Below are 17,617 nucleotides of genomic sequence, written 5' to 3' on the forward strand. Positions count from 1 at the left end.
ATTGTATTACTTTAAGTTACATCAAAGATTTTACCATATCATTATGAGGAATGAATAAAAGGCATTAAGAGGGAGATGATTGACGATATGGTTGGCATAGGTCTTAAACTATTGACCTAATTAATCTACTACTTTCACATTTCGATGAAGATGGCTCTGAAGCCAATACTGGATTTATTATTATGGATATATAAGAAAGAAAGATATAGTAACGTCTTCTAAGGCCAAAATTGGCCCATGAGACAATTGGTGTACAACAAAATAGGGTATTTACCCAATCATAAAAAATAATAGATTAAATGCCCTCAAGAGAGATACCATTACAAGCGACATTTCGAAGAACCTTCGAAATGATACACTTATTTATTATTTCTCTCAAACTTGACAATCATATACACATGGTTACTTACATGATACATCATGTAACTTGTCAATGATATAACCAATGGAATGGATATTTGGTTCAAATCAAAGCAATTTCTCTTTGTATTTATATTAATGATATGGTGATTGGTCCATCAAATATGTGCTTGTAAGCACTATGTGCCACAAAAAGAGGCCAATATATTATAAACATGTCTACATGGACACGCTTTGAGCTCATAGGCTTAGATATGCTATAACCTAGATACATACTTCCTCACATCAACTAATGATTGAATTTTGAGATAGTGAGATATGTATGTTGTACCTCAAAACATATGGTGCACCACATTTGTAAGACATAACGCGAGACAGAGGATCGTTACATATGTAGTCGTTAACGCTACTCTTAGAGTCACGGGAGGTCAGGACCAACTATTAAAGAGGGGTTTGGACCATTACATATAGATAAAGTCGTGGATTATTGGGATGAGAGATGCTTGAGACTTGATGCATAGAATATTTGCAACAGACATAGAGAAACTCACGCTCCCAAGGGAGGTGGATCCACCACGGAGGTATGATCCAATGATAGGTCATGGTCGTCAGTGAAGTGGCCAATCAGCCATGAAGCTATTGGTCAACACTGCATCGAGGTGTCACCTCCACGGCATCCCTCTCAAAGTCACACACATCAATTGGCTATTGTGTCAAATCCCATGACATGTGTAGATCTTCACACTACAAATGACAATGGTATTGACAAGTGCGGAGAGGCTATTCTACATCCGGGGCACACAACTTGGCTATAGTGTTGGAGCCCACAAATGTGTAGATCTTCACACTATGAATGACAAAATGGTACTAACAGGTGTGGGAGGCTACTGGGTGAACACTACATCCGGGCACACAACTTGGCTATTTTGTGTTAGTAGCCACGACATGCGTAGGTCTTCACACTCTAAATGACAAAATGGTACTGACATGTGTGGGAGGCTATTGGGTGAACACTACATCCAGGCACACAACTTGGCTATTTTGTGTCAGCAACCACGACATGCGCAGATCTTCACACTCTGAATGACAAATTGTACTGATAGGTGTGGAGCGCATCAATTGTGTCATGCATGCACTGGCGACAACAAGACTCTTTAGATTGTTCTTGTTCTTGTGTTTTTAGTTATTCATGAGAATATATGAAAAACATTTGGAGGGTATTTTAGCTATTCATGAGAATCTATGAGAAACATGTGGAGGGGTATTTGGGTAAATACCTAAAACCTTGTTGTGGGCGGTTTTCGCCTTCCTTTGAGAAAACCCTAGAATACAATACAGTCTCTGCCTGCTCTGTTTTCTGCTATTGTTGCCAGGTTCTTCGAAGGAGGAGGAGGAGGAGGAGGAACAGCTGATCCTTGAGAGAATCCATGAGAGGAAACTCAGTCTGTAATGCGTGCAACACCGATTTCAGCGATGAAGTTTCGCAGAAGAATCATTATCGATCCGATTGGCATCAATACAACCTCCGTCGAAAGGTCCGTTCCTTCTTATTGTTCTTGTTCTGACAGTGCATTAGGTCTGAAATTAACAGAAAACTGCGTGGGGATTTGTTAAATAATCAGAAAGATCCCTCCCTGTTCTGGAATATGATGAGGTTGAGCAGAAAAAGATATTTTTTTCGCTCAATCAAGAAAGAAGATCAGTTATTATTTTATATCTGCGCTTCAGAATGGCCGGAGTAGGTTTAAGTAAAGTAGGAATCTCTATGTTTTCTGAGTTCATATCTGCGTTGTGGTACAGATCAAATCAGAAAAGATGAAACCTTTGAATCTGTGGTGAATACCTTGTCTGATTTAATCTTACCATTCTTCATTGGATTAGAAATACGGCATAATAAGACTTAGATCCATTGATCAAACAAATTTTGACGAAGTTATTATGTACTAAATTTGAGTAAAGAATGTTCAGCTTTGAGCATAGAATATCCAGGTTTGAGAAAGATATATATCAGAGATAGAAAATTAGAGCAAAGAATGCTCGGGTGTTGGACAGATGTATATCACAGAGTGCACTAGCACAGAACGTTCAAGTTTAATAGAAATATATATATGTTTATGTATGTATCAGAGAACAGTAAATTTGAGAAAAGCATGTGCTAAATGCCAGTTTGGCTGATCACACCATCCTTCACTGCACCAGAGTGCATGATCTCAAACTCTAATTCCATTTTGGAGCTGATTTTGAACAAGATATATTAGAGAATAATATTCAAATTGTAGTATAATATATTCAAGAGCGATCAAAATTGAGCCAGAGAATATCAGAAATACCCTAATTGGTCCAATGCATATCTGGGAATGCTTGTTAGAGCAACATATATATGAGAATGCTCAAATGTGAGCAATACTTGTTGGAGCAAGCTATATCATAGAATGCCACGTTATATTAGTGAATGCTCAAATTTGAGACAAGCATATCAGATCAAGAAGTCTGTCTTTTGGTGTAATATGTTCTCTAAAATGCACTGTAAAATGGGCAGGGTTGAATCCATACTACGTGTTTTGAAATGTTTTCAATGTGTTATGAATTATCATGGAATGGATTAAGTATAGAACTAGAAATCTTTTGGATATGTTCTTGATACCAGTATTGATTAATATAACATCCATTCTCTTTACATCTGCTTGATTTTAGATGTATATAAACCTTCATTGAATGCTTTTCAACAGGTAGCAGGTGTTCCTGGGATTACGGAGGCTTTGTTCAATCTAAGGCTCGAGGCATTGGCAGCAGAAAAGAAGAGATCAGATCCAGGAGAATCTCTTTTGTATAAATGCTCACTTTGCAAGAAAGAATATCGGAGTAGGAAAGCATATGAACAGCATTTAGCAACAAAGCTTCACCTTCAGAAAGCATCAGGAAGACCAGTTAATGATATTACAGTGACGAGGGTGGCTCCCACTAGAACCATCAAGGCAATGCAATCAACAACAAAGGATGAGGGAGTATTAATAGAAGAGTCTGATGGTAATAGTAGCGATGATGAGTGGGAAGAAGTTGATGAAGCAGAGGAGCTCTCTGATATTTATGATGTTACTACTGAAAGAGATGTAGCAATGTGTGATGAGAGCATGGGTGAATGGGATCCAGCCATATGCTTCATTTGCGATTTCACAGCTGATGGCACAGTGGAAGGTTGTGTTGAACACATGCATAAATGCCATGGATTTTTTATTCCTGATTCGGAATATCTTGTTGACCCTCGTGGACTGCTTAATTACCTTGGTTTAAAGGTATGGAGATGAGAGTTTTTGTTCTCTTTGGATTCTTTGTAAAAATGTTTTGGTGTTTTCATTTTGGATCCCTGTAGTTTTTTCGTTGTTTCCCCAAATGTCTTTACTTATTGTCTATTTTCTTGAACTTCCGGGTCAAACCCTGAAAGAGAAAAAAAAGTGAGGGAAATGATCATATACTTACTCAAATAGGTTGCGTTATTGATGTTTCAGGTGTTAACCAAAGAAATTTCTGGAAATAAATAATAACTTATGGAGTTATTTCCCTTTCTCGGGGGTTTCTGAAGTAGGGCTCATGTTGTGCAGGTAACTAAGGGTTTTATGTGCTTATATTGCGATGAGAATGGGAAACAATTCCAAAGTAAGGAAGCTGTCAGAAAGCACATGATCTCAAAAAGCCACTGCAAGATTCCTTATGAACTGGATGGTATAGATGAGGAACTAGAAGGTTTCTATGACTTCAGCAGCAGGTTTGTATGGGATATTTTCCATTAAATTAGTGTTGGAAATTTCTTACTTGTTTGTTCCATATTGAGTTGCATTGATAGTGTTTCTGATGTCTGTGTATGTGATGTGCATATAATACCATACTTTTCATATAACTAAAAAGGAAACATTTAAAAGAGTTCTTTCATTTTTCGTACAATGTTTAGAAATTACTGAGGTTAATAATGGTAGGCAGTGTACAGCCAAAGAAAGGTAATTTTAGGATCATTAGACGTGTTTATATTGAATTCTAAAGTTTTTCACTTAGTATGTAGTTATATCCTGATGTTTTAGGTGTAAGTTTTGAGGGCCTGAATCCATACCTTTGTACCCATGATTGATAGTCATTCCCTCAGTATAAATTGAATGACAGGAAGACTGCTAATTATTGTATTTTGGTTCTGTTTGTTATCGATAATTTGGAATCTTGGCTGAAAAACTCAAACTTGTCTTGTAGTTACACGATGGAAGAAGGATTCTCTCAGATTGTAACTGCTGATTCTTTGGTAACATCACCAGTGACGATTGGATCAGGAAGCTCTGAGCTTATCATTAGGCATGATTCAGAAAAGAAACAATCCATCAAGATTCTGGGATCAAGGGAGTTTGCTCGATATTACAAACAACGACCCCGACCTACAGAAGGACGAGACGGTGTCCTTGTCAATGCAGTAGTTGCAAGGTAGCTACCATCTTTTGTTTTCTAAGAACAGATGTCGTTTTAAGATTAGTTAAATCTGAGGCTGGGCGCAAGGGCATTGTGGGCTAATTATAAAAACTTGAGAGCATTTGTGAAATAAATAAAAACAAGGGAAAAGTACCAGGATACCCCTGGAAGTTCATCTATTTACCAGAATGCCCCTGGAATTTCCAAATTTACTAAACTACCCCTATGTCCAAAAAATTACGCTTTATAAAGTAATTATACACTCAAATCTACAAGGCCTATTTACCAAAGATGGAAGAAATGGAGCTGAACTAGCCCTATTTACCAAAGATTTGAGTGTATAATTACTTTATAAAGTGTAATTTTTTGGACATAGGGGTAGTTTGGTAAATTTGGAACTTCCAGGGGCATTCTGGTAAATAGACGAACTTCCAGGGGTATCCTGGTACTTTTCCCTAAAAACAATGCAAAATTCTGTAGCTGCTCAGAAATTCAGTAAAGTGCTCCAATTTGGTATTGCTTCTTGCAGGTATCGTAGTATGGGCTTGGCGACAACACAATCAACACATCTCATAACTAGTTTCAAGCAAACAAAGAATTTCCATCACTTTCGAGCTGAAGTTACCCGGACTAAGGTTGGAATGAAGAACAATGTAATAAGGAATCTACCAAAGAATGTCCCATATTGAACAGAGTCTCATCTCATTGAGATGCTCTTCAAATTCCACAAGTCAACTATTTAAAGTTTTGCTCCTTCCCGTTTTCTTGATTGTAGGTTTAAGTTTAAAAAACTTTTCAGGAGAGTGGATAGCTTTTCTATGTGATAGCAATGGATGGTGCACATGAAATAGGCCATGCCATGATCCTCTTGTATATACAGAGCAGAACAATGATAAGTTTTGTTATTTTTTATGTTGCTTTAGCTTTGGTGTGCTGTATATGTTGAAGACTTGCATGCAAAGAACATGTGTTCCCTTGCACAAAATTGAATTTAGTTGAAGCATGTGCTTAACTCTTCACCAATTGTATACATCTTGAATGTTTTTCTTATGTCTCTTCTTTCTTGAAGTTTTTGATGTTTTGGTAAAATATATCCTTCATCCATGTTCTTGCACAAAAGCTGGATTATTTTATCTAGATCTTGTCTTATCACTTACTCTTGATGTGAAAATAACTCATGCTCGCATGTGCCCTTCAGTGGCAATTTGAGTGTGATGCTTGCATTATAATGCCCATTTAACAAGTCATCATATTTCTTGCAATGAAAACCTTATATGTTAGCACATGATAAGTGATATTCATTCTCCACTAGGTTTTCATTGCATGCCTTGCTTACCTTTGTGTTTATGTGATGAGTTTGTGTTTATGTAATGAGAGAGAGACATGTAGCTCCTTGGTAAGGTTGCCCAATGGAAACCAAGAATTCATGGGTTCAACCCCTACATTCCATAATGGTATCTAGTAAATTAAGAAGATATGTGTGGAGTAATAGAGAGTTGAGGAAAATTTGTTTTGAACCCAAGATCTCGTGTTAATAGTGTAACAACTTACCACGTGGGTGAAGTAATTATGATAATAATCAATAAAGAGAGGGAGGTAAACCAAATTTTATGAGCGGAGAAATTATGATTACATGGGTAAATTCATTTAATCAAAGTAAATGGTCTAGGTTTCTTGAACCTCCATCATATGATCTTAATCATGTCCTTGAATGATTTTGGAGATGGTCACAACTATAGAGAGCATAACGTACTTTTATTAGTAAAGTCCTCTCCACTTTGGAGGTGATGCTATTATAGTGCCATAAATATAGCTACATGAGAGTGCTAAATCAACCCTAAACTTATTGGCACTAGTGATAATAACTTTGGAGACCTACACATACGAAGGGCTCCATATTCTTTAGATGAAATGCTTAACACTAAAGTAGGAGTTAAGAGTATTTGTAAGAAAAGGTGATATAGACTTTTGGAGTCTTTACATAGTCTTTTAGGCATTTTCACACCTAAGCCACTACCAAGTCCTATCTCTTTGGTTTTTGTATCTTTGGTCCCTTTTCCTTACAAAATTTGTCACTTGGGCATCATTACCTTTTCCCATTTGTTGGAAGGACTAGAAATGAAGTGTATTCCCGGTACTCTTTTGTTTAAAAGATATCCATTCATTTAGTAAACAAATCACGAAGTTCTGATTCCTATGTGATCGACAGAGGACATAAGTGGAGTGGCTCTCAACAAAGTAAGAAATTCATGGTGATGAGTAGCTTTATTGTCAGAATCTCCAATAATACAATCCTATTGACACTTCAAAGTATGAACTGTGTCCAACCAAATACTTTTTACCAATTCAATTGGTGTGGCCCTTCTTAATGAAAAACGAGAGAGAACCAAGCATTCCCAATGTAATATATAGTAGTAATATATATCTCCCATAATGGTCACACTTCCTTATCCCAAAAAACTGCATAGACACTACTGGAAGTACACAAACACTTATAGATTTAGTGTGAAAACCATGGTCCATAAGTTCAAGGTTGTAATGGAAAATAGAGTAGACAAGCGATGTCCAAACCACCATGCTCCATGTAAATACTGATGGAGGAAAGTAGTCAGCAAATATTCTAAGGAGGTGTTGTCATACCAGTTGAGACTCAATGCAGACCCATAAACAATGTTTCTAAATTTTAGCTTGTAAATGACAACGAACACAACTAGAGGATATAACTTATGCAACCATGTGCCAACATGCAAGGCTCAATGCACAAGTAACCATTGTACATGAAATATTTGTCATGACTACTTTGTTATCCATAGGTTCACCTAGAACTTAGGAAGAAACTTCATAGTAATACCATGTTGACTCTAATATTGAAATGCGGTTGGTAAAAAAAACATCTCATTTATTCGACAACTCATGTTTTCCCAATTGTAAAGAATATTGGAAAAAATAAATTTGCTACCAATAAATGGATCGGTCCGCTGATAATCAATTGGATCCCATGCTAATCTGAACAAAGATTGTGTAGCCAAAACCCACAACTTCCAATGTGACATGATGTCCTCTATCAGTGAATATACCATTCGCAATCAACATATCCTATTACCCTTATATTGTGTTCCATAGCATAAGGATAATCGATTACCGTTTCTTGCGACTGAAACAATTGATTTTCATTATCCATATCAAAAAGACGGAAGGTCTTATAATCTAAATACCCTTTTATAGTCAAGAGTACTTCCAATCTTGAAAAAACACCTACCCATTTATGGTAAGAGCTAGTGGTGCTATGGTGACTCCACTCACAGCGTCCTGAATTTGATGATACATTAGTTGTTCTCCATGCATCCTAGTTAGTACTTGTTTTTGTTCTTCTTAAGAGCGAGGTAGAAAACTTGCCAGGTCTTGACCTAGTTAGGATGACCTTCTGCCATTTTTCCCCATGCCAACCATTCTCTAGAACCCACCACTAAACCATTTGATGTTGTAAACAACAGGTTCCATACCACCCTTTGTTTGAGTTACTCATCATAATATGTAGGGTTGGGTTTAGTGCGGAGAAAATAAGGTAAGACTTGTTTCCATGCAAAAAAAACAATCCGAATAAATTTGTCCTCCCATCCATGGGATTAAGGTACTTTGAAATTTTCCCTAAATACCCTATTTATATCCTTCGATCAGGTTGCACCTACGTGAGGAAAGCATTCTAAACAACAATCATGCAAGAATACTTTTCATATCTCCTCCCTTTGGAGTAAATCCTCTAATAATCAACCGAGTTAACAATGCTCTTGACTGGTCTATTGGATCAATAATACCTAGTCCTTCATTAGAACCAAGTTAAGGTAATAACATCCCATTTAACTTTGGACTGAGCATGACCCTCCAATTTACCAGACCACAAGAAATTTGAATCAATCTTTGTATTTGCATGATGCATGACTTGGAAAAGATCCAGCATGACAAAACATACCATGTTGTTGCCAACAATACTTTGTTGGCAACTACAATCCGTCCAACATTTTCCTTATGCTCAGTAAGAGGGGTGCCACAATTTTCTATTGATAAATCAATACTTATTCCACGTCCTAGGTACCAAACTAGGGTACCTCCCGGAATCCACCGAAATTGTGGGTGTGGATTCCATATGAGGGTCTTCACCCCCAACCCAAAATTCCATGGATTTGTTCCAATTGACAAGTGCACCTAGAGCCTTACATAATGTAGTTAGGGCCATTTCAAGTTTTTGGAGGTTATACAAATTACCTTGTAAAATATAGGGTAGTGGCATCCGCAAATTCAAATTGTTCTATATTGTTCAACCTTATGAGTGCACACTCTTTGGGGCCATCGCTTCACGCACCATAACAGGGTGTAAGTAGCATGTGATAGGCCTAGGGTTTTATGAGGCCAAACATAATTATATTACAATTCAAAGGCCGGTATTCTTTTACTACCTACCATTGAATGGAATTGCAAAGTAGGGGATACCATGTGGTTAGATATTTGTGGTTATGTGTAAATTGTGTCTTTAGTTTTGAACCATGTTGCAGCCACGACAGGGGCAATCCTCTTCAACATTATTTGAGAACCAAAATTGTGTATTACTTTTAGTCCACCCTTCACATTTTGTTTGCACTCATTTATGATAGTCCATTTCATAAACATTGTTTTAATGGTACCTTTTCCAATTTAACTTACACCATAATGCTCTTGACCTTTGGTGTAAAAGGGGAACGATGTACTTAGTATAGAACAAGTGTAAAACATCTCTAAACCTGGCAATTCAAACTTACCCCTACCTCACTTGCTTGAAAATGAAAATTAGAAAACTCAAATTGAAGATGAAAACAGAGAAGGAAATATTTTTCAAAATGACTCATCCCTAAGCCATGAGACACCTCGTCTCAATTATATTTTGTACTTCAGGAGTCTTGAATGAAGTCTTTGATTATTGTTCGCAATGATGTTGAAAATTTAACTAAAGATAGAAATAGAGAAGGCAAGATTGGGCATGTTGACACAACCGAAAGGCCACTGAGGCATGTCATCTCAATTGTAGTATTGTGTTTGTAACTTAAACCTTTGATTCTTCTCAAACATGATGAATTAAAAGAAGAGGAAATTGTAACTCCTAATACTTATTTATTTTTTGAAAAGAGATAAGCCTTGGTATTATAAAATCACAAAAAATACAAAAGTTGGGTTGGATAAAGGAGTATACCAACCGACTCCATTGTGCTCACATCATAGCCAATTTGATGTGTACACAAGAACTACACAAATTTGTACACCATATCTCCAAGATTTTTATGGTCTACTCCTCCCAAATTGCAACCGAGCATGCAATGTAACCTATACCACGAAAATCTGTAGCAACAGAGTGTCCATAAACAAAGTTAGTAGACATTGTTTCCCAAAATGACAGGAAGAGTATAGATCCATATTATGTGATCTCCATCTTCCCTAAAAATAAGCATTGAATCCCATAACCTTTTAAAATGCATTTGCTTCCTGAAAATGGCATCTGCATTGCATGTAAAACTCAAATACTAAAAATGTAACTCCTAATATTAAATATGTAGAATCACAAATACTCAAAGAAGAAATCACTCAAACCAATATGGTGAAAATTTTAACCATTTGATGCTAGCACAAAGCATTGTGCCTTGACATCCTTCCTTGCGAAAGGTACGAGATTATCGAAGCTAATGACTTTCTTTGACTAGGAATTTGGACATTCATAGAATAGCATTGTGATTGATAAGTGTCAACTAGAGAACCTTTCATAATTCTCAATCATGATGAGTTAAAAGGCATAGAAAAAGTTGTGAACATTGACTACGCAAAATGGTAAGCACTAAAAGAATAAATCATTTACCAAAATAGTGAAAGCAATTAAGCTTTGGATGATTGCATAAAACATTGTGCCTTCAACCTTCTTCCTCGTAAAAGGTATATCGTTAAGGAAGCTAATGACTCTCTTTGACTATGAATCTTGAAACATTCATTACATAATATTGCAAACTCCCACAAGTGTCAATGAATCTTTGACCTTCATCGATTTCAACTCATTCACCAAATTTCGGGATTTAATCCATATTCATCTTCCTTTGGGGTGGGGCACTCCCATTGCACATGTTTCACATCGATCATTACCCAAAGTTCAAAACCTCCCTAACGATAAAGTAGGGTTGAAAGGTTGTGGGTAAAGAGAAATACAAAGAGGCAAACAATATGTTGCTATTTTTTTACTAATTTTTCCCACTTGACTTGATAAATTTTCACGACTATTGGGACATTGACACTCCTAACAACATTGCCACCTTAATTAATTACATGAAGATGCCTAACTCATTGCTACCGTACAACTTATCACTTGTAGTGATTGATGTACTATTAGTGTAATTGTAAACCATGGTTTTGTAAACAATTGTTTATCGTCATATGTGGAAGTTCATCATGCATGGCTATAATCATTCCACTTAACCCTTTTATTAATGTGAAATTGTAATGCTTCAGTTGTCAAAGTAGCAAGCATATAAATAAGGGCGGATGATAACAAGGTGATTCCCTTAGTATCTCTCCCACTACCCCACGAGTGAAAGGGTAGATTTGAAGACCTTGCAAGTAAATGGGGGATGTAATAAGTCCATGTGATGAGTAAGTGCTAGAGTTATTCAAGTCTCACTTCGTCGCGCCATAGGGTAGGGATAGTATGGGTGTGCTACATGAAAACTACGTGTTTCGTTCACAAGAGACACAACCAGACTATATGATTAACTTGCTCTCTCTCTTCGACAATTTCATTCTCGAGAAAAGGGTGCACAACAAGAGTGACGCGAATGCAAGGTCATCCATCATCCATAAGAGTCTCGGGAACGAGTGGGCGAGCGAGGAGTGAAGGGTACGGAAATTCTCTCTCGTCGGTCTATAGGCCCAAAATCATGGCAAGGCTAGGGATGGGACAGGTGCCACATGGCCTTAAACTTTACATGAAGTCAACTAGTGTGAGTGAGTGAGTGAGTGAGTGAGTGAGTGAGTGAGTGAGTGTGTGTGTGTGTGTGTTAGGAACATTAAGAAGAGATGATGATGGTGGTGGTTGTTTCCTGCTTCTATAAAAAAAAACTCGTGTGGCCTGCCAAAATAGTACCATGGGATTGCTAATTCCGGACATGCTGAAAATTATAAATAAACTAAATAAACTCATAAAAAGAAATCTTTCTGCCCTTTGCTTTTTGCGTTTTGCGTTTTGCTTTTCGTGTTCTCCCCTGTCTTCTTGCCCGGACAAAAAGGCTTCCGAGGCGTCAGCGTCCACGTCGGATCTCAGCCCTGCCGATGTGGCCGCCACGTGTCGCCCTTTTCCTTTTTGGATGGACGCGAAGTGGCATCCACGTCGGATCTCAATATCTTTAGTACGCTTTCAGATTTCCATCTTCATTGAATTTCAAAGGAGAGTTTCAGAGAAGATCCCCGCCTTCCATTGCTTCTTCAACGCGTCAGAGTTTTTCACAGATACTGACTCGTTTCATTCTGCTCTGATAGAGGATTTCAATCCATTTAATTGTTGTACACAGTAATTTACATTTACATTTTCAAAGGAGTAATTTTCACAGATACTGACTCTTGTCGCCATGATCTCAAGGTATTAGGGTTTAGGATTTACGATCATGTGCATTGCAATCTTTATGATTTTGTTGCCATTGTCTGCCGCGATTAGGGTTTATGCTCATGTGCAATCGCTATATGATTTGTTGCCATCGATGATGAAACGTTGGAGATACAGCCGCTCGTATTTCTCGAATGGTTTAGGGTTTAGGCTTCAGCTATGACGGATATGAACGAATCTGATTGAAATCTAGAAAGAAAACAACGTACAAACATACTTGCTCACCAAAAATTGGAGCAAAAGGCCGAGATCATGGATAATGCTACAGAAAACGAACCTGCAGAGTTGAGATGCTCAACCAATAAAAGGCGTCGATGATCATCGTTATGCAGAGAATCGCACCCTTCATAATCGCCAGGGGATATTACTATTGATCTACGCAGCAGAATTAAACAAACAATGCATCGGTTTCAAGATCTAATCTACGACGTTTTCTTTAATTCATAGCAGAGGATGCTCTCGATCTGAATCGCGCTCTCTCAATCTCTCTCCCTCTATCGCGATTAGTGCACACGATTACTCAGGATTAAAACGCAAACAGTGTTATATCCAAAATTAATAATCGTCAGTTTGCAGTTACAGGCATGCAAGCAAATCCCATGGATGGGATTGGGATGCATTTTGATCCCCTTTTCACTTAACTAAGTACAGCTACGACGGTCCAGTATACGATCAAAAAAAGAAGACAGCGTACAACCACAGACAGACAGAGAATCTGATGGCATTACAGTCGATCGATCCTACGAATGTGTGTATGTATGTATGTATTCATGTATGTATATACGTATCTATCGGAAACAAAATTATATACGGAAGGGGGGACTGATTTGCAATTGGAGCAGGAATTTGCAGGAATTTGGCAGGAAATTTGCAGGAATCAGATGGAGGCGGCGAGAGAGAAATTGGTGCGTGCCTTGGAGCCGCGAAGCTTCCTGGCGGCGGCGTCGTAGGCTCGGGCGGCGTCCTCCGCTGTGTCGAAGGTACCCAGCCAATGGCGGCACCTCCCAACCCTATCCCTAATCTCTGCAGACCACCTGCCCCATGGCCTCTTCCTCACGCCCCGGAACTGCACCCTGCTGCTCGAACCAGATATGGCGCCCCCCGCAGAAGACGCAGAAGCAGAAGATGAAGAAGACGAAGATTTGATGCTACCTTTACCATACGCACGGCCATTAATAGCAGGCTTCTTCGTTAAGCATCCATTTCTTGCCAACAACAGTGCCGCTGCCGACGATGAGGCCCCGATTGTACCACATCTCGACATGTCCATCTCCACATATCCATCTTCCCTGCATCCCCTCGCTGGCATACCTGCGGCGGAGACGCATATCGCATTCATTAGATTCTTAGTGGCATTGAATTGATCTGCTCTTCTGGCTATGGCCATACCCGCGCCGTTACTGTGACTGTCTTCATGATGAGAAGCAGCGGTGGTACGATGGCTTTCTTGCCCGATGTGATTCTGCCGAGGCCTGTCCGTACAGTCCATGGTACCTTTCATGCCGTACAGCACATGAACCCCCACGATGGCTGCGAGATCCTCTACCTCGGGCTTACTGCTACCATTAGCAGCGTTATAATAACGCAGGAGATGGTCACTGTAGTTCGGATCTCCGGCATAGCTGATGATTCCTGCAGGCTCGGCTACCTGCAGGGACTGATTCTGGTAACGATTCGCGTATGGAGGAAGATAGCCATCGCCCAGGCAATCTAAATAGTGGCCCTGATCAAACTGGGCGGAGAGAGCATCGCTGATCCCCGATGAACAAGTAGGAGACGGCGGCTGTGATGCGGACGCGGATGATATGCAGTAATTTGCGGTGCTGTATGAAGAATTGCAAGGTATAGAAATGGAGGAATCAGGTTCCATGAAAGGTGCAGAAGTGGTAGTACCACCACAGGCAGGATAATCTGCAGGCTGCTGCCGAGGAGGAGGATGGAGGAAGATGTCATGAAGAGCCATTAAATCAGAACTATTATCTACAGTGTTTTCTTACCATGAAAGGATGAGGTAAGAGAGAGAGAGAGAGAGAGAGAGAGAGAGAGATCTGCAGAAGGAGGGAGAACAGGAGGCATCCACGTATTTATACAGAAACAGGAGTACATACATACATATATGCATGATGCATGCATACTGGCTGGTTGTATGTATGTACGTATGTATGTATACATATATGTATGTATGTATGTATGTATGTATGTATGTATGTATGTATGTATGTTGGTTTGTATATATGTATGTATGTATGCTAGCTTGTATGCATGTTTGTTTGCTGTATGTATGTTTGTTTGTTTGTTCGCTTGTGTGTATGTATGTATGTAGGTGAAGAATGGATGCATGCATGTGATGTGTGGGTGAATGCATGTATGTGCTTAGTGCTATGTATGGGGTGACACGGTCAATAGGAACGTCCCTAGTGCCTACAGTGTGAAACCGGACTCTTGAATGATCCGTGCGAGCCATTGCTGCTCCCGTACACACAATTTGTACGGCATGTTCTCTCTCACACACATACACCCCCCCCCGCCCCTTCCCCTCTTCTCATATTTAGGGTTTTTTTTCATCATTGCTCCTCCATTAATCATTCCATTTACACACAAAGGGAGTAGCCCTTCCTTAAGAATGATAAGACCTTCTCCACCACCACCACCTTCTTCTCCTCCTCATGGGCTGAATCTCTCTCTCTCTCTCTCTCTCTCTGCTTGGCCTATTTTGGTCCCCCCAATTTCCCACATGCCCATGTTTAATGAAACATTCTCTCTCTCTCTTTTGTGCCCAAGATTGACGTGGTGAAGGACCCACTTGCTTCACTTACACTTGGTATTTTCTCTTTAATGCATCCCTCTCCTTTGGAGATTACAATATTCAACTCATCTCATATTTCCAATCCACCTTTCATTTAGGGTATATACATGAGAATCGAGATTCATTCTACACCATGGACATGACTCTCTCTCTATACATATCTATCACACACACACACACACAATACACATAAATGTAATGTGCCATGACCACACATATATAATGTGCCGCGACACGAGTCCTTGAAGATGAATGACCCATCGGACATCCTATGGTGGTCATTTTGTCTTGATCTCGGTTTCCAGTGCATCTCTCTTTACATGAAGGCTACAAAAGTCACTCTACCAATTAGAGCCATTATAGGCACTAAACTCTGGTGTAGAACATCATGCAAACCTGGATATGAGGTCATGTGGAAATTGAAGGATTTGTGTTGGACCAGCGGTTACCATGGACTAAGGATTGAGCAAACGTCTTGGATCTTAGATGCGGTGAACATTAGATTATGCACCCAAAGATTTGGGAAACTTATTTAATATGATTGAAGAAGACGATAACAAAAATAATGGGAAGTTGAAAGCTCTCAATTTCTCCCAACATTAGCAAGCTTATAGGAATTGAAGGTTCATGATATTACAACTTACAAGCATTGCTGCCTCGTGACAATGAAATTTCATGTTGTGAAAGCCAAAAGTTCATGTATTGATTATTCCACGTGGATTCCTTGTGTAAATGACATTTGTGACTTCCTCCTTGTATATACTACAGATGACCACATTTGCAACAATGTCTTGCAATGCATCATGATAGAGGGGTTAATATCATCATCATATTCAAAGGAGCTTCTTTACCAACATTCGTAAGTTGATGAACAATCGTTTTCTTCTAGCAAGAGGCAATGTACTTATGAATAAATAATGAATATATGCAATGCCTTGAAACATAAATTTTTTGGAGGAGTTCTAGGAAACATTTGACATTATGACAAAGAACTCATAGATTTTATATATTACAATAGCTATAGCCAAAAATCATTTCATACCTAATTGAAAATTAGATTCCTATCTAGGTGACAAGTTGTCCTACCTAGGACAAAATATAAAATTGAGTATACGTATTTTAACTAGCTCCACAAAACCCAGTACACGTACATATACATGCTATTACTATATTCAAGTTCTCAACAAAACAATAGATTATAGGACTATGGTTTCATTAGGGTTGTTGGATCCTCTAGTCACTCCATCATAGAATATAAGTATCCAGATTTGTTATTCTAGCACATATGTTTGTACTTGTATATTTTTCATGTCCTCCTTTCACCACATATGTTTGTTCAATAATAGCTTTGCTTTTTCATAGTAAAAAATCAATACATGTTTGTGAACATCAAAACTTTAACCTTAGAGTTTAAACATTTTTGGTACATTGTTATATTTTTACAACCTCTGTACACAAAATCATTGTCACTCACATATGTCCACACGAGGGAAAATATATTTTAGATTAGTGTCCACGTCGCCATATATAAAGTGAATGATGTTGTAAGTACCATTTCACATGTATGACCGAGTGGAAAATGTAAATTCATATCATTGTCGTCCATGGTAGATAGTTATAGATATTTTTAACATCTATAGAGAGGCCAATAATGATCCATGCAAGCTAAGTATGTCAACAAAAGGGTGATTTGTGATGGCCTCTAAAATTCCAAGAATGTATGTATCCCGCTACTAAGCATGTTGTAAGTACCATTTCACATGTATGACCGAGTGGAAAATGTAAATTCATATCATTGTCGTCCACGATAGATAGTTATAGATATTTTTAACGTCTATAGAGAGGCCAATAATGATCCATGCAAACTAAGAATGTCAACTAAAGGGTGATTTGCGATGGCCTCTAAAATTCCAAGAATGTTTGTATCCCACTACTGAGCATGTTATAATTTAGAATAGGTTTGGTGGGGAAGGTTAGTTACCATTTGAATTATAATGCCATCCACTTTGTATTAAGGTCATAAACCCTTTGTGCAACCTCTCTTTGCACATCTCTTTTGCTAGATAATATAGATTTGAACATTTACTTTTTTCAATCTAGCTTGCCAACTATTTTTTGAAGTGGGTGGCAGGCATGGGATTATTTTATGGAAATTGTAGGTTGGTTTAAGTTGTTTTAAACTTAAGTACTTTCTATAAGGAAAATCAATGAATCTACATGTTGTCATTTGTTAGATCCCATGGGCTTGGAGAAAAATAATATATTGTTTGGTATATAATAGTAATGTTTTTGGATTGGAGATCATGATTTCTCGCTCTAAGTAAGAGGAAGTGGATTGT

The 17,617-nt window shown here is 38.4% G+C and overlaps 2 protein-coding genes across 2 annotated transcripts; one reads left to right on the forward strand and one right to left on the reverse strand.

Annotated features, from left to right (window-relative positions):
- The first annotated feature begins 1,732 nt into the window (after positions 1–1,732).
- LOC147857333 (cytoplasmic 60S subunit biogenesis factor REI1 homolog 2-like) lies at positions 1,733–5,609 on the forward strand. The gene is made up of 5 exons (XM_087328465.1): positions 1,733–1,895; positions 3,090–3,653; positions 3,960–4,123; positions 4,597–4,821; positions 5,336–5,609. Exons 1-5 carry the CDS (start codon positions 1,788–1,790, stop codon positions 5,493–5,495), a joined length of 1,221 nt encoding a protein of 406 aa, XP_087184591.1. The 5' UTR covers positions 1,733–1,787; the 3' UTR covers positions 5,496–5,609.
- A 7,661-nt stretch (positions 5,610–13,270) lies between these two features.
- On the reverse strand, positions 13,271–14,435 carry LOC147857334 (uncharacterized). Its single transcript, XM_087328152.1, has one exon. The coding sequence runs from the start codon at positions 14,433–14,435 to the stop codon at positions 13,350–13,352; it is 1,086 nt and encodes a 361-aa protein (XP_087184278.1). The 3' UTR covers positions 13,271–13,349.
- Positions 14,436–17,617: the final 3,182 nt, after the last annotated feature.

This window comes from Azolla caroliniana, unplaced genomic scaffold (genome assembly GCF_043228905.1).
Source record: "Azolla caroliniana isolate FFs.n. ecotype wild unplaced genomic scaffold, voAzoCaro1.0.p SCAF_12, whole genome shotgun sequence".
Taxonomy (NCBI): domain Eukaryota; kingdom Viridiplantae; phylum Streptophyta; class Polypodiopsida; order Salviniales; family Salviniaceae; genus Azolla; species Azolla caroliniana.